At 50.3% G+C, this 21808-nt stretch overlaps 1 protein-coding gene across 2 annotated transcripts in view; it reads left to right on the forward strand.

Moving 5' to 3' along the window:
- The first annotated feature begins 14353 nt into the window (after positions 1–14353).
- Positions 14354–21808, forward strand: part of APOM (apolipoprotein M) — a 48920-nt gene continuing 41465 nt past the window's right edge. Inside the window, exon 1 of one of the 2 annotated variants that reach the window (XM_069237142.1) lies at positions 14354–14716. In XM_069237142.1, coding sequence (XP_069093243.1) covers positions 14603–14716 — 114 coding nt within the window. In that variant the 5' untranslated portion in view covers positions 14354–14602. The remainder of the gene's footprint in view (positions 14717–21808) is intronic. The other variant, XM_069237141.1, reaches the window with a different exon arrangement.

The following is a 21808-nucleotide window of genomic DNA, read 5'->3' on the forward strand; positions in this document are numbered from 1 at the left end:
CTTTTGCAGCGGATCAGGGTTATGGGATCCAGCCATGGACCATGACCCCATTCTTCAAGCACAGCAGCAGAGCGTGCCTATAATGAGGCACATTGGAGGACACGCACCATTGTGGAAAGGACTTTTGGCATCCTGAAGTTCAGATTCAGGTGCCTGAACATCATAGGAGGCAGCCTCCTATATGCCCAACACATTGTGTGTAAAATAATACTGACCTGTGCTACCCTGCACAACATTTGTGTGAGGATGAACATCCCATTATGTAAACCGGACCAAGAACTGCCTGAGGAGGAGCAGGAGGACGATGGTGGCAGGGAAAATGAGGGGGAACAGCAGAACACAGTTGCAGGAATGCACCACAGACAGCAAATTGTACACAACTTTTTTACTTAATAGTCACTCTACACACCTTCTTAAGATATGTAAATAAACACCTTACTTGATCACACAATCCTGCTCTGGTGTCTTCATTCTCCATCACATGTACCTTAGGAATGTGAGTATTACCTCAGGGAACATGTTACAAAGACAACTCTGACTACTTCTGATGCAACATCACATGTGATGCATATGATTGTATAGCAAACATCACACACATATAAAAAATACTCATCTCTTGAATGTCACATATGAAGGACACAATCAATGTACCACAATATGTGAGTCACATCCACGTTGCCAACATGGTCAACTGTAGCACATGACACACAACTATGACATCTCCAATCATAAGGTAAATAAGGGCTCCATTCATGAGGCAGTGGATGTGAAATATCAGAAGTACAGGAATGTATGAACAGACCCCTGACATTACTAAGTGTGACACTGGCAATGTCTGCAGGGAGCTTGTGTGACAAGGGGGGGGGCATCATTTGTGACAATGGCTAGCATGATTGTTCCAGGTGTGACAAGCAATGTTCACAACACATGCCCTGCGCAGTCCATCCCTGGAAGCAGCCCTGCCACTGCCATGGAGCTCAATCCTGACACAGAGTACAAATGCCCACACACTTGGACTGGGCACTTCTGTGGAATGTACATCTGAAAATATGTGAACACATGCAGCCAGGGCAGCAGGTCCACCACACCAACACAAGTAACATAGCTAATTGTAATGAGTCAAACTGACGTGTACCAAACATTTTATGGGTGGAATTTAGGCACAGTGTCTCAAAGACAGTACGTGCCAAACATGTACACATGTCAGACATTTGTGTAGTGCACAAACCTATCGAAAAGAGCGAGCCACAGGGAAATGGCGGGCATTCAGCCCAGGGGTACCCGCATTGGCCACAAAGAGTGGACCGAGCACCACACCTACACAGGAGACCACAGCTGCCACCTTCACATCTGCCCCACCTGCAGCACCATCAACATCAGCACCACAGCCCACCACGCCTGCTGCAATGGACAAGTCAGCAATAAAGGAGCTCCAGAGGGACATGAAACAGGTCCTCAAAAAGCTGGACAGCCTACAGAAGGAGGTAGACCACAATACAAAGAGACTGAAGGCCACCAAGAGGACACTCAGGAGGGCCAACCTCTGAACTGTTGCCTCCCTTCACCCCTTGTTCAGTCCCCTCCCTCCTCATTCCTCATCATGTTTTGTAGTGGGGTTAAGGGGGTTAGTGATAGGTTTGAGTAGGGTAGTTGTTTAGATAGGATAAGTAGGTTTGGGGGTGGTTTTTCATATTATTACATGTTAATTTGTGGGTAGGTGGGTGGGGGTTAATGTTGGGGCATTTGTGTATAAAAATAAAAGTAAAAAAACAAAAAACGAAAATATATATATTTGTTTAGGATTAGGTATTATATGTTTAGGTTAGTATATGTTGTCCTGCATGTGTCTCGTCATATTAGGGGGTGGAGGGGCCAATGTTTAGAGTGTGTTGTTAAATGTTGTAAGTAAGCTTAGCATAGGGTAGTTAGGGCCAGTTATGGGTAATGTATCGGTAGGTTGGATTAGGTTAGTATAGGTGTTTTAAATAATTTTAAGTTCAGTTCCATACATATATAATAAAACTTTGGGTACTCCCTTACTGCATGTGTCATATGCTTGGGGCTCAGGGTCTTTGCATGAGTGTAAAGTGCCAATTCTCTGTTGGCCTGGGGATTTCGTCCTGCATCCAGATCCCTCTCTTGACATGTTATTTCCCACTTCCAACTGAGCTGTTACATCGGCAGCTACAACAAATCTACTTCTCAATGCATCGGCCATCCAATGTACCCACCACTCAAGGTGACTATGGTTCCCATGTATTGGACAGATAGGTGTGCTTTTTAAGTGTAATTGTTTGGATCCTGTGTCGGGATGTTGGGAACTGTGGGACGTCTGCCCGCAGTCTGAAGTTCATGTCAACACTGCTAAACTGAGCAGTGCCAAAATCAGATGAGGTCAAGTATAACAATTTCACACCAATGTGTTTCACTTGTACTCCCAGCTGACGTTATTGGCCGAGCACTCTTACACAGCCTTTCCTGCTGTATGTATTGGGTGAGGCATATATGTTTGAAAACAAATGTCACATACAGAGTGACTTGCTTGTAGGTGATGTGGCCAGCATTGACGTTCATCATGTAGCTATCTGCCCACAATGTTTCTGCACTCTTGTAGTGACACTCTGTGACTATAGACATGTTACACACATCACAAATCTCCAACAAAGTAGATGTGTCACATTACACAGAGACAAAGTGGTTGTGTAGGTGCTGTTTATTTTAAAGTGCTGTAGTGCAATATTTACATTGTCCAGGTCTGTGACCCCATTAGTGTAACCCATTCTATTGTGACACAACACAACTGCAGGGTTGAGGGACAGGTCATTGGACATGCTGAGGTGAAGTGTTGTTCAGTGCAGGAGAAAAAAAATTGACAATGGATTAGTGAGAGACAATTGCAGTCCATAGTGGAAAGGTTAACAGTGTGTCGGTGAAGAGTGCCTGTCACCAACTGTAGCAACACTGGCATGTTGTCAAGCACAGGACAAACGGAAATCACTGCCCATGTGGCATGGGCTGGTGCTACCGGGTACTCCTATGGGTGAAGATGATCTGTTCCACATCTTCCTCCTCTGACGTGTATGTCGTCTCCTCTGCCCTTGATGGTGGTGCTGGTGGGGTTGAGGGGGCCACACACACTTCAGTGGTTGGAAACGTGGACACCAAATTCTCAGCATCTGCCATCTGTGGAACTACATATGGCATCACTGCAGCAAGGAGGAGCTGTTGATTATTGAGTATGGCAGCAATATCCGTGGCAGCAACATCCAGTTCCCGGTGCATGGAGTACTGCTTATTGTCATACATGCAGCAGCAAGATTGGGAGGGCAGGTGTTGTGGCAACTCCCTCACAGCAGTGGTTAGGTCCCTCACACACTGTTGGACTCCATGCAGAGGGGATTATGTGCCTTGTTTGGCTGCTGTCTGTTCAGTGGCTGTTATCATGCACATGCGCATACCCTCAAGGCTGGCTGCCATAGTTTGCATCCCCACCTGCACCTCCTTGGCCAGCTCCCGCTGGACTCCCACTACTGTCCTCTCAAAGGTGGTCCCTGTGTCATCAGAGTCCTCAGCTGTGCTTGAGCTGGCAGGTCGTACTATTGGGGTGGTGGGTCCTCTGGGATGGCTGCTACATGAATGCTCCTTCTTGTGACTGGAGGTGGTGTCTGGAGGGTTCCCAGGACATCTTGAAGGGTTTCCTGGCTGATGGTTGTCAGCTGTTCATCTAAGTCATCCGGGTAGTCCAGGACAGGCAGATCCACAGGAGAGCAATTGTCCTCTGCAATGAGATATTGAACAATTAGTGTGTCTGTGTTGTGCTAGTTGTAATGTGATGTCACTGACTTTCTATTGGTGGTACATTGTCATCTTGGTTCCCATGCCTTGTTCCTGTCATTAATGTTTGCAGTCTCTCAGCTCTATGCCCCACCTGCATGTCACATGTAGTGAAGGGCAGTTTGGGCAATTGTAGGTGTGGGTTCTGTCCAATTTGTGGATTGACACCTTCTTGTCCTCATCAACCCTCCCTCTGCTTCCATTTGCATGGTAAGGCCTTGCAATGAATTTTGGTGTGCTGATGCCACAGCACCACACATGACAATATGGCCTGTCCCAGTCTTTCATTTTTCACATACACCTATGCAGTGCAGAGACCTAGCACCACCCCATGCATGGCATTGTCAGGAGACAATGCACTTGTTACCATTGGTAGTTCCACATGTTGATGTTTGTGTATGTGTGCTACATTGCATTGCACTGATGGACCTTGCAGAGTTCCGTTTCCTGTTCTTCCTGTGCGGGTGTGTTCGCCTTCCTACACACATATGTCCTCTCCCTCAATGCAGTTGTCTTTGCACTATGATAGCTGAGATGCTGCATGGTGGCATTGCAGCTATTGTGACACAGGCACAGGGCTAAACCCAGGGATGGCCAGCATGGGTATGAGATTACTTCTGTGTACATCATTCTGTATGTGACAGTGCCTGATGGTTATTGAGTCTATGGACATGACCAGTTGACAGGAGTTGCACTTGGATAGGGATTGATGGGGATTGATCATGTAGTCAAACTGAACCCTCATTTCGAGTGTGTTTGTTCTATGGGCACCTTACTGCCATTTCCTAATTAACCAGCACAAACAGCACAGGTAGTTGTGGCAATTGCTGTCAATGGGGAATGGTGCTTGAGCCAATGGTCTGACATTGGGCATTTTCCTATAGTTTACATTCTGACAATACCAGCTGTCCTGTGACACAAGACCAGTTTTACATTCTACCCTACCCTCTTGGTCTGCTTCAGCCTTTTTACCAGCCTTGGCATGGTGGTGAACCCCCATGCAAAGGTTGTTGGTGTTCTGTTGTGCTGTGCCCCTGGATGCCCCTGCACAGCCTATGCACAAGGCGTGGGCAGAGCAGGGTGTCGCATGCCCTGCCTCTTTGTCCGTTCCGCTGCCTGATTTGCACGACTAACATACATTGTGTAGTAGCTATGTGCCTCCCCTTCTTGCACTTGACATTTTGGCATTTTTGTCCCCCATGCAACTTACCCTGCATATGTGTTGTTTCCTGGTAGTCTACACTGTCCTGTCCTGCGATACCAGTGACGATTTCCTCCGGGATGGCAGCTGCAACCATCTCCTCCATCTCGTCCAGGTCCTCCTGCGGTGCTGGACTCCCACCTCTGGTCTGCAGTGCTGACTTCCTGTTCCTTGCCATTTTCTCCTTTGTCCTCCACTTGCAATCATGCCAGTGTTTCTTACACTCGGTTACAGTTCTCCTGACCTCTGCCACACTGTTAATCTTGTCCACAATCTGCTGCCAAATTGCCTCTTTCCTTCCAATTGGCAATTTAGAGGTGATGAAGAGTTGATGTTGGTGCTCCGTCACCTCTCTCACCAGTATTTCATGCTCCTCTGCACTGAAGCGACACTTCCTCTTTTTCTTGTCTCTCCCCTGGGTCTTGTCAATGTCCTCCTGGCTGGTTCCTGGTTGTCTGGGATCTCCCTGTGGTCTCTCCTGGCTTTGTGGATCCATCTTGCCTCTCCTTTGCACTGTTTGCTCCGTTAGCGTCGCTTTTTGATGCTATTGCGGGCAAAAATGGTGCATTTCTGTTTTGCGACATGTTTACATGTCGTAAACCGGATTAGAGTCATTTTTCCTGCGCTAATGTCATTTTGCCTTACAACAAGGCGCAATGCCTAGCATCAGGAAAAATGACTCTAACCTATTCTTAGCGCCACCCAGCGTCATAGTATAAATATGACGCATGGGTGGCGGTAAACAATGGCGCTAGACAGCGTTAAACGTTTTGACGCAAAACTGCATTTGCGGAGTTTTGCGTCAAAAAGTATAAATCTGGCCCTGGGAGTCTCCTGACTCCCAGTTCGAGGCCCTCATCCACCCACCAAGCTCGTCCCTGGCCGTCATCCCTGGTGGTCTAGTGGCCATCGCAGTAAGTATTTTCTTTTCTTTCTCTCTGTCGCTCTTTCACTCTTGCGTTTTCTGTCTTTTTCTTCTATTATCCCTTGTTTTTCTCTATTCCTTTTTCCTTTCTCCCCTCTCTCCTCTGCCCCACCCCACGAAGCACCTTTCCCGCCCTCCCACCTCCTAGCTGACCGCTCCCCCTGCCCCCTCCCCTTCTTAATGGCGTCTACAGCGCTGTGAGAGGGCAGCTGCACTGACCTCCTGGGCAGTGTCTGCTGCCCTCCCCAGCTTCTCTGGCTGCTGCTGCCTCTGCCTGTACTGGGACGAACTGGGAGTCTCTTGACTCCCAGTTCGAGGCCCTCCTCCACCCGCAGGCTCGTCCCTGCCCCTCATCCCTGGTGGTCTAATGGCCATCACAGTAAGTATTTTCTTTTCTTTCTCTCTGTACCTCTTTCACGCTTGCGTTTTCTGCCTTTTTCTTCTATCATCCCTCGTTTTTCTCTATTTCTTTTTCCTTTCTCCCGTCCCTCCTCTGCCCACCCTCCCACCTCTCAGCTGACCGTTTCACTGCCCCCTCCCCTTCTTAATGGCGGTCTCACGCAGCGGGTGTGCCGAAGGTGCGCCAAAGGCAAGCCTGTCTGCGCCCGTCCGCGCCTGGACCACACCCAGCGCCAGGAACCCTGGTGGCTCTTCGGATGAGGACCCTCCCCCCAGCACCTTGAGACCCTCACGGGTGAGTAGTACACTTTGCAAGCATTGATTGATAGAGTCAAAGATTTTAATGCTAGTGCAGCAAAGCACGGGGAGGCCCGTTGAACATAAATGGTGAATGATTTTAATGCCTACTCTGAGTAGGCGTTAAAAATGATGGAAAAAATGTCACAGTGAAGTCTTATCAATTTCAGTGCGCCATTTTTTCAGGCCTCCTAGCGCCGGAACACCCCCCTTTCATACATTATGCCTGGCGCAGGCATAATGTGGCACTAGGGGTTACACAGTGGCTCAATACAAGCACTGCACCACTTTGAAAATATGGCGCATTGGAAATGCCTAACTAACGGCACATTAGCGTAAAAAAGTGACGCTAATATGGGGCAGAGAGGCGCAATGAGCTTGTAAATATGCCCCATTGTGTTTAAACATGATTCTTGGATTTTGATTTTAGAATGAAGTAAGATTTGGAAACAATGGAAATATTTTTTTTTCCTAAAAGAATCTCTAATTGAAAACAAGTGTTAAATCGATTTGGTAATACATTTTCGCTGTTGAGTGTTCTTATTGAAGCTTAAAAATAATTCCCACATTTTTTGTTCGACCTTTAATGCAGCCATTTGCAAGATGCCTCTGTTGGTTGGCCCTCTAGTGCAGCCTTAGTGAGGCCTGTAGATGTTTCCTTTGGTGAGGCCTCTAGAACAGCCATTACTGAGGCTTATAAATGCCTCCACTAGTGAGGCCTATATATGTCCCCATTGGTGAGGCCTGAAGTACAGTATATTTGTTGGTGAAGATTGTGGTGCAGCCATTGGTGAATCCTGTAGTACAGCCATTGGTGAGGACTGTGGATATCCCCATTGCTAAAACCTGTAGTACAGTCATTGGTGAGGACTGTAGATATCCACATTGCTAAAACCTGTAGTACAGTCATTGGTGAGGACTATAGATATCCCCATTGCTAAAACCTATAGTACAGTCATTGATGTGGACTGCAGAAATCCACATTGCTGAATCCTGTAGTACAGTCATTAGTGAGGACTGTAGATATCCCCATTGCTAAAACCTGTAGTACAGTCATTGGTGAGGACTATAGATATCCCCATTGCTAAAACCTATAGTACAGTCATTGATGTGGACTGCAGAAATCCACATTGCTGAATCCTGTAGTACAGTCATTAGTGAGGACTGTAGATATCCCCATTGCTAAAACCTGTAGTACAGTCATTGGTGAGGACTGTAGATATCCGCATTGCTATAACCTGTAGTACAGTCATTGGTGAGGACTATAGATATCCCCATTGCTAAAACCTGTAGTACAGTCATTGGTGAGGACTATAGATATCCCCATTGCTAAAACCTATAGTACAGTCATTGATGTGGACTGCAGAAATCCACATTGCTGAATCCTGTAGTACAGTCATTGGTGAGGACTGGAGATATCCCCATTGCTAAAACCTATAGTACAGTCATTGGTGTGGATTGTAGACATCCACATTGCTAATGCCTGTAGTACAGCCATTGGTGTGGACTGTAGATATCCACATTGCTGAACCCTGTAGAACAGCCATTGGCCAGGACTGTGGATATCCCCATTGCTAATGCCTGTAGTACAGTCATTGGTGAGGACTGTGGATATCCCCATTGCTAAAACATGTAGTACAGTCATTGGTGTGGACTGTAGACATCCACATTGCTAATGTCTGTAGTACAGTCATTGCTGTGGACTGTAGACATCCACATTGCTAATGTCTGTAGTACAGCCATTGGTGTGGACTGTAGATATCCACATTGCTGATTCCTGTAATACAGTCATTGGTGAGGACTGTGGATATCCCCAATGCTAAAACCTGTAGTACAGCCATTGGTGTGGACTGTAGATATCCCCATTGCTAAAACCTGTAGTACAGTCAATGGTGTGGACTGTAGACAACCCTCATTGCTAATTTCTGTAGTACAGCCATTGGTGTGGACTGCACATATACACATTGCTGAATCATGTAGTACAGTCATTGGTGAGGACTGTGGATATCCCCATTGCTAAAACCTGTAGTACAGCCATTGGTGTGGGCTGTAGACATCCACATTGCTGAATCCTGTAGTGCAGTCATTGGTGTGGGCTGTAGATATCCCCATTGCTAAAACCTGTAGTACAGTCAATGGTGTGGACTGTAGACATCCATATTGCTGAATCCTGTATTACAGTCAATGGTGTGGACTGTAGACATCCACATTGCTAATTTCTGTAGTACAGCCATTGGTGTGGACTGCACATATACACATTGCTGAATCATGTAGTACAGTCATTGGTGTGGACTGTAGACATCCACATTGCTAATGTCTGTAGTACAGTCATTGGTGTGGGCTGTAGACATCCACATTGCTAATGCTTGTAGTACAGCCATTGGTGTGGACTGTAGATATCCACATTTCTGAATCATGTAGTACAGCCATTGGTGAGGACTGTGGATATCCCCATTGCTAAAACCTGTAGTACAGCCATTGGTGTGGACTGTAGATATCCCCATTGCTAAAACCTGTAGTACAGTCAATGGTGTGGACGGTAGACATCCCCATTGCCAATGCCTGTAGTACAGCCATTGGGGTGGACTGTAGATATCCACATTGCTAATGCCTGTAGTACGGTCATTGGTGTGGACTGTAGATATCCACATTGCTAATGCCTGTAGTACAGTCATTGGTGTGGACTGTAGACATTCACATTGCTAATGCCTGTAGTACGGTCATTGGTGTGGACTGTAGATATCCACATTGCTAATGCCTGTAGTACAGTCATTGGTGTGGACTGTAGACATTCACATTGCTAATTCCTGTAGTACGGTCATTGGTGCGGACTATAGATATCCACATTGCTGAATCCTGTAGTACAGTCATTGGTGTGGACTGTAGATATCCGCATTGCTAATGCCTGTAGTACGGTCATTGGTGCGGACTATAGATATCCACATTGCTGAATCCTGTAGTACAGTCATTGGTGTGGACTGTAGATATCCGCATTGCTAATGCCTGTAGTACGGTCATTGGTGCGGACTATAGATATCCACATTGCTGAATCCTGTAGTACAGTCATTGGTGTGGACTGTAGATATCCACATTGCTAAAACCTGTAGTACAGTCATTGGTGAGGACTGTGGATATCCCCATTGCTAAAACCTGTAGTACAGTCATTGGTGTGGACTGTAGACATCCACCTTGCTGAATCCTGTAGTACAGCCATTGGTGTGTTAACTGTAGATATCCACATTGCTGAATCCTGTAGTACAGTCATTGGTGAGGACTGTAGACATCCACATTGCTGAATCCTGTAGTGCAGTCATTGGTGTGGACTGTAGATATCCACATTGCTAAAACCTGTATTACAGTCATTGGTGTGGACTGTAGACATCCACATTGCTAATGCCTGTAGTACGGTCATTGGTGCAGATTGTAGATATCCACATTGCTGAATCCTGTAGTACAGTCATTGGTGTGGACTGTAAATACTCCCATTGCTAAAACCTGTAGTACAGTCATTGGTGTGGACTGTAGACATCCACATTGCTAATGCCTGTAGTACAACCTTTAGTGAGGACTACAGTGCAGCCATTAGTGACGCCTGCAGTAAAGCCACTGGTGAAGCCTACAGTGCACCCATTGGTCGGTATGCACTGCAGCCATTGGTGAAGCCTGTAGCACAGCAGGTGGGGTTGCAGTGCAGCCATTGGTGGGGTTGCAGTGCAGCCATAGGTGGAGCCTGCAGTACAGCCATTGGTGGGGTTTGCAGGACAGCCATTAGTGAGATTGCAGTGCAGCCATTAGTGGGGTTGCAGTGCAGCCATTAGTAAGGTTTCAGGACAGCCATTGGTGAGGTTGCAGGACAGCCATTAGTGAGGTTGCAGTGCAGCCATTGGTGAGGTTGCAGTGCAGCCATCGGTGAGGTTGCAGTGCAGCCATCAGTGAGGTTGCAGGACAGCCATCGGTGAGGTTGCAGGACGGCCATCGGTGAGGTTGCAGGACAGCCATCAGTGAGGTTGCAGGACAGTCATCTGTGAGGTTGCAGGACAGCCATCGGTGAGGTTGCAGTGCAGCCATCGGTGAGGTTGCAGGACAGCCATTGGTGAGGCTGCAGTACGGCCATCGGTGAGGTTGCAGGACAGCCATAGATGAGGTTGCAAGACGGCCATCAGTAAGGTTGCAGTGCAGCCATGGGTGAGGTTGCAGGACAGCCATGGGTGAGGTTGCAGGACGGCCATCGGTGAGGTTGCAGGACAGCCATGGGTGAGGTTGCAGGACAGCCATCGGTGAGGTTGCAGGACGGCCATCAGTGAGGTTGCAGTGCAGCCATCAGTGAGGTTGCAGGACTGCCATCGGTGAGGTTGCAGGACATCCATCTGTGAGGTTGCAGGACAGCCATGGGTGAGGTTGCAGGACAGCCATCGGTGAGGTCGCAGGACGGCCATCAGTGAGGTTGCTGTGCAGCCATTGTTGAGTTTGCAGGACAGCCATTGGTGAGGTTGCAGGACAGCCATCGGTGAGGTTGCAGGACGGCCATCGGTGAGGTTGCAGGACGGCCATCGGTGAGGTTGCAGTGCAGCCATCGGTGAGGTTGCAGTGCAGCCATCGGTGAGGTTGCAGGACCGCCATCGGTGAGGTTGCAGGACGGCCATCGGTGAGGTTGCAGGACGGCCATCGTTGAGTTTGCAGTGCAGCCATCAGTGAGGTTGCAGTGCAGCCATCGGTGAGGTTGCAGGACGGCCATCAGTGAGGTTGCAGGACAGCCATCAGTGAGGTTGCAGTGCAGCCATCGGTGAGGTTGCAGGACGGCCATCGGTGAGGTTGCAGGACGGCCGTCGTTGAGTTTGCAGTGCAGCCATCAGTGAGGTTGCAGTGCAGCCATCGGTGAGGTTGCAGTGCAGCCATCGGTGAGGTTGCAGTGCAGCCATCGGTGAGGTTGCAGTGCAGACATCCGTGAGGTTGCAGTGCAGCCATCAGTGAGGTTGCAGGGCAGCCATCGGTGAGGTTGCAGGACAGCCATCGGTGAGGTTGCAGTGCAGCCATCGGTGAGGTTGCAGGACAGCCATCAGTGAGGTTGCAGTGCAGCCATCGGTGAGGTTGCAGTGCAGCCATCCGTGAGGTTGCAGGATGGCCATCGGTGAGGTTGCAGGACCGCCATCGGTGATGTTGCAGGACAGCCATCGGTGAGGTTGCAGGACAGCCATCAGTGAGGTTGCAGTGCAGCCATCGGTGAGGTTGCAGGACGGCCGTCGTTGAGGTTGCAGGACAGCCATGGTTGAGTTTGCAGGACAGCCATCGGTGAGGTTGCAGTGCAGCCATCGGTTAGGTTGCAGTGCAGCCATCGGTGAGGTTGCAGGACAGCCATCAGTGAGGTTGCAGTGCAGCCATCGGTGAGGTTGCAGGACGGCCGTCGTTGAGGTTGCAGGACAGCCATGGTTGAGTTTGCAGGACAGCCATCGGTGAGGTTGCAGTGCAGCCATCGGTGAGGTTGCAGGACAGCTATCAGTGAGGTCGCAGGACGGCCATTGGTGAGGTTGCAGTGCAGCCATCGGTGAGGTTGCAGGACAGCCATCGGTGAGGTTGCAGGACAGCCATCGGTGAGGTTGCAGGACGGCCATCGGTGAGGTTGCAGGACGGCCGTCGTTGAGGTTGCAGTGCACCCATCGGTGAGGTTGCAGGACGGCCGTCGTTGAGGTTGCAGGACAGCCATGGTTGAGTTTGCAGGACAGCCATCGGTGAGGTTGCAGTGCAGCCATCGGTGAGGTTGCAGTGCAGCCATCGGTGAGGTTGCAGGACAGCCATCAGTGAGGTTCCAGTGCAGCCATCGGTGAGGTTGCAGGACGGCCATCGGTGAGGTTGCAGGACGGCCGTCGTTGAGTTTGCAGGACAGCCATCGGTGAGGTTGCAGTGAGCAATCGTTGAGTTTGCAGGACAGACATCGGTGAGGTTGCAGGACGGCCATCGGTGAGGTTGCAGGACAGCGATCGGTGAGGTTGCAGTGCAGACATCAGTGAGGTTGCAGGACAGCCACCAGTGAGGTTGCCGTGCAACCATTGTTGAGTTTGCAGGACAGCCATCGGTGAGGTTGCAGGACAGCCATCGGTGAGGTTGCAGTGCAGCCATCGGTGAGGTTGCAGTGCAGCCATCGGTGAGGTTGCAGTGCAGCCATCGGTGAGGTTGCAGGACAGCCATCGGTGAGGTTGCAGGACGGCCATCGGTGAGGTTGCAGTGCAGCCATCGGTGAGGTTGCAGGACGGCCATCGGTGAGGTTGCAGGACAGCCATCGGTGAGGTTGCAGGACAGCCATCGGTGAGGTTGCAGTGCAGCCATCGGTGAGGTTGCAGTGCAGCAATCGGTGAGGTTGCAGGACGGCCATTGTTGAGTTTGCAGGACAGCCATCGGTGAGGTTGCAGGACAGCCATCAGTGAGGTTGCAGTGCAGCCATCGGTGAGGTTGCAGTGCAGACATCAGTGAGGTTGCAGTGCAGCCATCGGTGAGGTTGCAGTGCAGCCATCAGTGAGGTTGCAGTGCAGCCATCGGTGAGGTTGCAGTGCAGCCATCGGTGAAGTTGCAGGACGGCCGTCGGTGAGGTTGCAGTGCAGACATCAGTGAGGTTGCAGGACAGCCATCCGTGAGGTTGCAGGACGGCCGTCGGTGAGGTTGCAGTGCAGCCATCGGTGAGGTTGCAGTGCAGCCATCGGTGAGGTTGCAGTGCAGCCATCGGTGAGGTTGCAGTGCAGCCATCAGTGAGGTTGCAGTGCAGCCATCGGTGAGGTTGCAGTGCAGCCATCGGTGAAGTTGCAGGACGGCCGTCGGTGAGGTTGCAGTGCAGACATCAGTGAGGTTGCAGGACAGCCATCCGTGAGGTTGCAGTGCAGCCATCGGTGAGGTTGCAGTGCAGACATCAGTGAGGTTGCAGTGCAGCCATCGGTGAGGTTGCAGTGCAGACATCAGTGAGGTTGCAGTGCAGCCATCAGTGAGGTTGCAGTGCAGCCACGGGTGAAGAATGTAGATATACAGGAAGGTGAAACCAGTAGCTAGAGCTCTGTGTAATTGAAAATGTAAAAGCGAAACAAACAAAATCATCACAAAGAAAACTGTTTCACACAAGTATGAAAAGTCAAGAAGTCTAAAAATAAGGCATAAATAAGAGACACCAAAGAAAGGGAAAATTCAAATGCGGAAGAAAGAACGTTTTAAAATACTTTGCTGGGCAACCTGTTGACGTCAGCATCAAGTTATAAAGAGCTAGAAAACCTACTCCCTACAATTCTCGCATGTCGGGTTTTCCCCACGTGCGGAGGCAGGCTTTCTGCTTGTTTAATAGCACCGTGTTCGACGCTTAACCCTTCGGCCTTGGGTGTCCCCACGACTTAACATGAATTATTATGTAAGTTTAAAAGGTGCTAAGTGCTCGGACGTATTGTTTTTACATTTTCATAATTTTATAGGCAAAGTTTAAAATAAAAGCATTGGCATTATCACTCAGTGACGCCTCTTTGCAGACTGCACCCCCTCTTTGAGCCCCGTGTGGATCTGCCAGGTCAGCGGCCGCCCACGCCCTGGGGGTGCCCAGGAGGGTGGGCGCTCGCGCCTCCTGTTGACCCCGTACGTGTACCAGTACCAGTGGCTGCCACGTGAGTGGTCCTATTTGAAACCCTACCTGTCTTTGTTTTGAGAGCTCTGCTTTGGGCCAAGGCGGCCCCCGGATGAGGCAGACGAAGGTCGCCAGAGCCCTTAACCTGGGCTAATAATTACCAGGTGAGGGGCAAGGGTTGTTGAGCAGAGTAAACTCAGGCGGGACCTCTCTCGGGGGCTTTGTACGGGGAGTGAGAGGACGAGAGGAGGGCACGAGGCTCTCTCTCCAGACAGCAGCCGTCGAACACCTGCAGAGCGAGCCCCGAAGCAGCCGCAGACCCCCACGCTCCCTGCAAGGGCGCCATTTTGTTCGGAGGATGCTGCAGCAAGCATGGGCCTACTTCCTGTACCTCTTGGGCATGGTGATGGAAGCCATCACCGTCTGCGAGCACGCGGGCAAGCTCTCGCCCAATGACCTCGACAGGAAGCAGGTAAGCACGAGCCTTCTTACCCACCCAAGCAGGCCTCCTACCCCAGGGGGGGGCGTCACAAGCAACACTTCATCCCTCTTCCCGAATACTCAGGCCTAAGTCCTGATACAACCTCCATATTACAGACCGCTACAGTCAATTGCATAAGGCTTTCAAAATGTACTTATTTCGCTAGCCAAAGGGCCTTCTGTCTTGCTTTTCTTTCTTTGATGTACCTGCTTTTGCTCTGCCAAGCCAGATGTTTTAGTGGTCCCCAAAGCCAGGATACCCACAAGTGATGGCGTTCTTTAGAAACACCCAAAGAAACAAAAAGAAAAGGCCAAGTGGGCAATCTCTTATCCAATAACTTCATGCCACCTAGAACCTCACACAACACTCTAGGTGTCATCTCCAGAAAAGGCCACAGTTATTCAGAGGTGGCTCCTGAACTCAACAATATAGGAATCCAGAACTTAACCCAATGCTGCAGAGGAGGGTTCAAGAACAATATTCCAGATGAGGGTTGCGGAGCAGGTCACTGCTCTACAGGTGAGCGCTGCAGAGCAATGCACAGTGCTCACGCGAAGGCTCTAGGTGAGGGTTCCAGAACAGGACACAATAGTTCAGAAAGAGGATCCAGAAAGGTGCACAGTACCCTGGATCAAGCCTGCAGAACTACACAGTACTCGCCTTAGTCATAAAGAAGGGCTACCACTGCCCCAGATCTGCTACCCAGAGCTGGACCGGTCCCCTGTTAGTACTGTATGGGATCAGGAAGGAACTCGTCCACGACAATATTTATGCAAGGGAGTGACTAGCAAGGGCAGTGCATGGCTTAAGATGCATAAGTGACCAAGGACCATTTTAAGGAATGCAGGCTGTGGGACTAAGCGAGTGAGCTAACAGGCGTGGCCTACGGTCACAGATACTTATTTGGAAACTTACCAACTAAACATACCTTAGACAGACAGTGTACGTTTAATGAGCAAAGCAAAGCAAGCCAGTTAGCTGGCATATATAACACAGCTTAAACCAGGATGATAGCAATATTACTTTTGATGATCTGCATGGAGAGTACCTGGCGCCTCACAAGTAGACATACATACACAGCTTGCAGTTTGTCCTCATGAGATACACACACGCCTCGGAAATACACAGTGATCAGCAAAGCATTAAAACACACACACACACTAACACACACACCATCTCAGTAGGCAGCCAATGGACCGGTCACCCCAAGCAGTGCACCCAGCTAGCTCCCATCTTCACAGAGGTCCTTTCCTGCATTAGAGCCTTCAACCTTTCCAGGTCTTACCGGGGATCCTCTATTGTGACATGAAAGTGCTGGTCCTAACTGAACTCAACATTGGCGTGCTGGACTCAAGTGTTGAGTCAGAGGGTTTGGTACCAAAATATGGACTAAATATCATCTAACAAAAATACTGTGCCTTAAATATCATTTAGTAGAAAATCTAGACCCAATATGACAAAGTTTTTGTAAACTGTATTTAGGACTCAAGATTTATAGTTGACAATATTTCGGGATCAAATATTCTGAAACACAATCAATTCAGAGGGTAGAAGCAGGCGGATGGCAATTCTTTAATACAAAAGGAGAGTACAAATTAAGGCGTGTTGTTCCAGAATCTGGGTGCGTAAATGGAGACGGTCTGTTGCCTTGTGTTTTTCTTCTTTGTTTTTCACATCTTCATTTAAGATATAATAGAGTCCTGGCGGGGTGTGCTGGGAGCCACCGGAGATGGTCACAGGCTGGGTTGCCAGACATGGTGGCTTTGTAAATGATGCAGATGGTTTGTAGCCAGGGCAGGCCGGCAAGGGAGGTGGTGTGGAGGTGAGGCAGGTGTTTTCAGGGTGGAGGTGATGCAGGTGTTTTCAGGGTGGAGGTGATGTGGATGTTTTCAGGGTGGAGGTGCTGTGGAGATGATGTGGATGTTTTCAGGGTGGAGGAGATGTGGAGATGTGCATGTTTTCAGGGTGGAGGTGATGTGGATGTTTTCAGGGTGGAGGGGATGTGGGAGTGATGTGGATGTTTTCAGGGTGGAGGTGATGTGGAGATGTGCATGTTTTCAGGGTGGAGGGGATGTGGATGTTTTCAGGGTGGAGGGGATGTGGAAGTGATGTGGATGTTTTCAGGGTGGAGTAGATGTGGAGGAGATGTGGATGTTTTCAGAGCGGAGGTGATGTGGAGATGATGTGGATGTTTTCAGGGTGGAGGTGATGATGTTTTCAGGGTGGAAGTGAGGTGGAGGAGATGTGGATGTTTTCAGGGTGGAGGTGACGTGGAGGTGATGGGGATGTTTTCAGGGTGGAGGTGATGATGTTTTCAAGGTGGAGGTGATGTGGATGTTTTCAGAATGGAGTTGATGTGGAGAAGATGCGGATGTTTTAAGGATGAAGGTGATGTGGAGGAGATGTGGACGTTTTCAGGGTGGAGGTGGTGTGGAGGAGATGTGGATGTTTTCAGGGTGGAGGTGGTGTGGAGGAGATGTGGATGTTTTCAGGGTGGAGGTGGTGTGGAGGAGATGTGGATGTTTTCAGGGTGGAGGTGGTGTGGAGGAGATGTGGATGTTTTCAGAGTGGAGGTGGTGTGGAGGAGATGTGGATGTTTTCAGGGTGGAGGTGATGTGGAGGTGATGCGGATGTTTTCAGGGTGGAGGTGCTGTGGAGGAGATGTGCATGTTTTCAGGGTGGAGGTGATGTGGATGTTTTCAGGGTGGAGGTGATGTGGAGGTGATGTGGATGTTTGCAGGGTGGAGTTGATGTGGATGTTTTCAGAGCGGAGGTGATGTGGATGTTTTCATGGTGGAGGTGATGTGGAGGTGATGTGGATGTTTGCAGGGTGGAGTTGATGTGGATGTTTTCAGAGCGGAGGTGATGTGGATGTTTTCATGGTGGAGGTGATGATGTTTTCAGGGTGGAGGTGATGTGGATGTTTTCAGAGCGGAGGTGATGTGGAGATGATGTGGATGTTTTCAGGGTGGAGGTGATGCAGATGTTTTCAGGGTGGAGGTGACGTGGAGGTGATGCAGATGTTTTCAGGGTGGAGGTGATGTGGAGGTGATGCAGATGTTTTTAGGGTGGAGGTGAGGTGGATGTTTTCAGGGTGGAGGTGATGTGGATGTTTTCAGGGTGGAGGTGATGTGGATGTTTTAAGGGTGGATGTGATGTGGAGGTGATGTGGATGTTTTCAGGGTGGAGGTGATGTGGAGGTGATGCGGATGTTTTCAGGGTGGAGGTGACGTGGAGGTGATGCAGATGTTTTCAGGGTGAAGGTGATGTGGATGTTTTCCTTTGGGCCCTGGTGGGACTTACTTGGGAGTTTTAGATACCCTTATCGGGGGTTGGAGGAAGGAACTGTGAGAGTGACTTCAGTGTCTCCGGTGAATCCAAATGACTTGCCAATGTGTGGTAAGTTGGGGTATGAATCAATGCAGGTTCAAGTCGTTGAGACAGATTTGGACTTGTTGTGGCAGTGACGACTAGTCCAGTGCATGTTTGCAAAACTAGACAAAAAGGTGCATCTCTGCCCAATTTCAGAGTCAGCCATCTACTGCTAATGTTCTCCCTGCAAGCTCCAAATGGGTAAGAGAAGGATTAGGAAAAAGGGAGACCAGAAGACTCCAAGCCCTGGGGGGGTCTCTTGTCCCGCCTTCTAGGCTGTGGATATGGGTGCAGCCTGACAGCAGGTTTGCACTCTTTGTTTTAAAAAGCAAAATCCAGACCGTAGGCCCAGCCCATATGAAAAAGTAACACACCCTTTTAAACAAAACACATTCATAAATGCATACACATATTTATTCTTTCACCTAGTGATGCATGAAGTTTCTCAACACTGTAAACAATGCTGATATTATTATCCAACTTAGTGATGCTCATTTTATCGACCCTGGAAGGTTGAAAAGCTGATTTGGCTACATCAGGTTTTGAACCTATGACCAACAAGTTCCCCACTTAGCTCCTAGAAGGAAAATGAATTCACTGTGTTCGGTTAATGGCTGTGTTAGAAATGGGGTCTCTAGTTGGCAGTTGGTTTGAACCCTGTCCAAGAAGGGACCCTCACTCTAGTTAGGATAAAGGAGATACCCGCTCAGATAACCGCTGCTCACCCCCTTGATAGCTTTGCACAAGCAGTCAGGCTTATCTCAGAAGCAATGTGTAAAGCATTTGCACATAACACACAGTAATACAGTGAAACACTTCAAAAGGACACCACACCACTTTTAGAAAAATAGCCAATATTTATCTGTGTAAAACAAGACCAAAACGATAAAAATCCAACATACAGTGTTAAAGATATGACTTTTTTTGCAAGATTAACTAGAAAATACAGTTCCTTGAAGTCGATAGCTCCACCTGGGGCTATTATGGTGTTGTGATCAACAAAACCAACAGTTCAGGCCGCAGAGAGATCAGGGCTGGGTGTGAAGAGGGGCGGTGTGATGTGCGGTGTCACCAGGTCACGGTGCAGGCAGCGGTATCGTCATTGCTGAGGTGATGTCGGTAGGCCCAAGCCAGTGGTGCGGGACGAGAAGGTGCTTTGTGACCCTCACGAGCGGTGTCCACAGGCCACAATGCAGGCAGGGATGCCTGGTGACGACACGGGAGTCGATGATGCTGGCGTCAGTGGACCGGGACTGCGGTGCAGGACGGTGCTTCCTTTACCTCACGGGCGGTGTCCACGGGCCATGGTGTAGGCAGTGGCACCAGTGTCAGCAGGTGCGGCGGCGTCGGGGATGCCTAGGCTGGGGTGTGACAGGTGATGCCGGACCAGCGGCACAGTGAAGTCGTCCAATGACGGCGTTGGTGAGAGCAGGGTCGCGGTGCGAAGCGGGGCAATGCGACTCCGTGCGGCGGCTGTAGGCCACGGTGCAGGCCAGCGGTGTCGTTGGCGGCGTCTCAGTGGTTTCTCCTCTTGAACAGCACAAAACACACAGGCCCTCATTCTGACCTTGGCGGGCGGCGGAGGCCGCCCGCCAAAGTCCCGCCGTCAGGTTACCGTTCCGCGGTCGAAAGACCGCGGCGGTAATTCTGACTTTCCCGCTGGGCTGGCGGGCGGTCTCCTTCAGACCGCCAGCCAGCCCAGCGGGAAAGAGGCTTCCACGATGAAGCCGGCTCGGAATCGAGCCGGCAGAGTGGAAGCTGTGCGACGGGTGCAGTTGCACCCGTCGCGTATTTCACTGTCTGCGCAGCAGACAGTGAAATACATGTAGGGGCCCTCTTACGGGGGCCCCTGCAATGCCCATGCCAGTGGCATGGGCACTGCAGGGGCCCCCAGGGGCCCCGCGACCCCCCCTACCGCCATCCGGATCTCGGCGGTCCGACCGCCGGGATCTGGATGGCGGTAGGGGGGGTCGGAATCCCCGTGGCGGTGCAGCAAGCTGCGCCGCCGCGGAGGATTCAATGGGGCCGCGGTACACTGGCGGGACCCCGCCAGTGGTGCCGGTCCGACCGCGGCTTTACCGCCGCGGTCGGAATCCCCATTGGAGCACCGCCGGCCTGTCGGCGGTGCTCCCGCGGTCCTCCGCCCTGGCGGTCAAAGACCGCCAGGGTCAGAATGACCACCACAGTTCCCAGTGCTGCAGGTCGAGGAAACTGAAGTCTTTGGTGTCCCTGAGACTTCCAACAGGAGGCAAGCTCTACTCCAAGCCCTTGGAGGACTTTCTCAAGCAGGACACACAGAAAAGTTCACCCTTTTACATGTTCGAAACCTAGTAAGAAAGCTTGTTTGGTTCAGGCCTTTACTGCAGAAATTCAGGTGCACCTGGCAAGTCACAAACCATCCATGAATTGATTGAGTGACTGTGAGATCTTGAGTTTTCACCATCCCTTTGTGGTTGGGGGTTCATGGGTTGCGATCTGCTGGACAAAGTTGTGTGGGGTATTTTGAGTTGTCGGGTACCTATGTTGCTGGACGTGTTACTCAACCTAGCATGAGGAAGGTGGTGCGGGCCAGGGACCTGTTGCTTCTTTAATTTGTAAGGCGCACTAATCAGCCCTGAGGGTATCCAGGCGCTAAGGTCTGCGCTGCTCCAGAGGCATCAGCTGAAAAGCCAGGTCTTGAGCCCCCCCCCCCCTGTGGACTCCTAAGGGGAGGGGGAAGTTCCAGGATTTTGCGGCAAAATAGGCGCAGGAGAGTCCAAGGCTGACGGGGGTTGTTGTAACATTCCCTTATGGCTAGCGCCTGGTTCCATTTCACGCAGCGCTCGTGCGTGCTTCTTTGCGTGACTTACACCAGTATGGGTTTGCATTGCATCCTGGTCCTGGGCCTTTAACGCCTGCTTTGCATTGACTGTCAGGGATTTCGCTCCATGCAAAGCGATACCCCTAAACTTATAGGCGACACCCTTAAACTTACAGTGTTTCAATGCAAGAAACTTTTTGTGCCCCGACAGCCTATTGTGTCACGCGAGCCATCGCTCGCGCACAACTCAAGCTGATATAACCTTTTGCTTTTGAAATATGCCCCTGGCTCCGCTTCGAGACCCTCTCTTAGTTATGTGTTTTTTCTACCTAACCTATTCAGAATGGACAGCGCAGACTGCTCGAGTCCACGCTGGGCACCTATGGGGGTCACTGCCCTTTGCCCCTCTCTACAAACCATATCTCTTGAAGTTTCACAGAGATATCAAATATGACTCTGTTCTCTGTACCCGTGCTGCTCCTCTGGCAGGTAGTGCTGCGCCTAGCGCCTAGAATCCCATAGAGCATTAGTCGTCTCACTACAAATTCTGTGGGCATCAGTGGGGCTCTGGGGCCTGGTGGAGTGCCAGGGCCTGTCTCTTAACAACCCAGTGACGCCTTACGTCTCAAACCTTGGTGTCCATCCCCCCCACAAACTTTAGGGATTGAGCGAGACCACCCGTTGCCAACGGGTCTTCCTTTTCAACTCTTCATGCCCCTCAGCAGCTGCCTCACCGGTCGCGGACAGCAGAGCTACCCCCACGCTTGCCACAGTCCGCACAGCTGTGCCTCGCTTGAAACAGACAGCAGAGCCATCCCTCAACTTCACCCGCCGAGTCACTCGCTCAGCCGACAGATATCACACACAAGGATGCCTATCACTCCCCGGCACGGCTGAGCCACCTGCCCCAG

The sequence above is a fragment of the Pleurodeles waltl genome, chromosome 6, assembly GCF_031143425.1.
Source record: "Pleurodeles waltl isolate 20211129_DDA chromosome 6, aPleWal1.hap1.20221129, whole genome shotgun sequence".
In the NCBI taxonomy this organism is placed as follows: Eukaryota; Metazoa; Chordata; class Amphibia; order Caudata; family Salamandridae; genus Pleurodeles; species Pleurodeles waltl.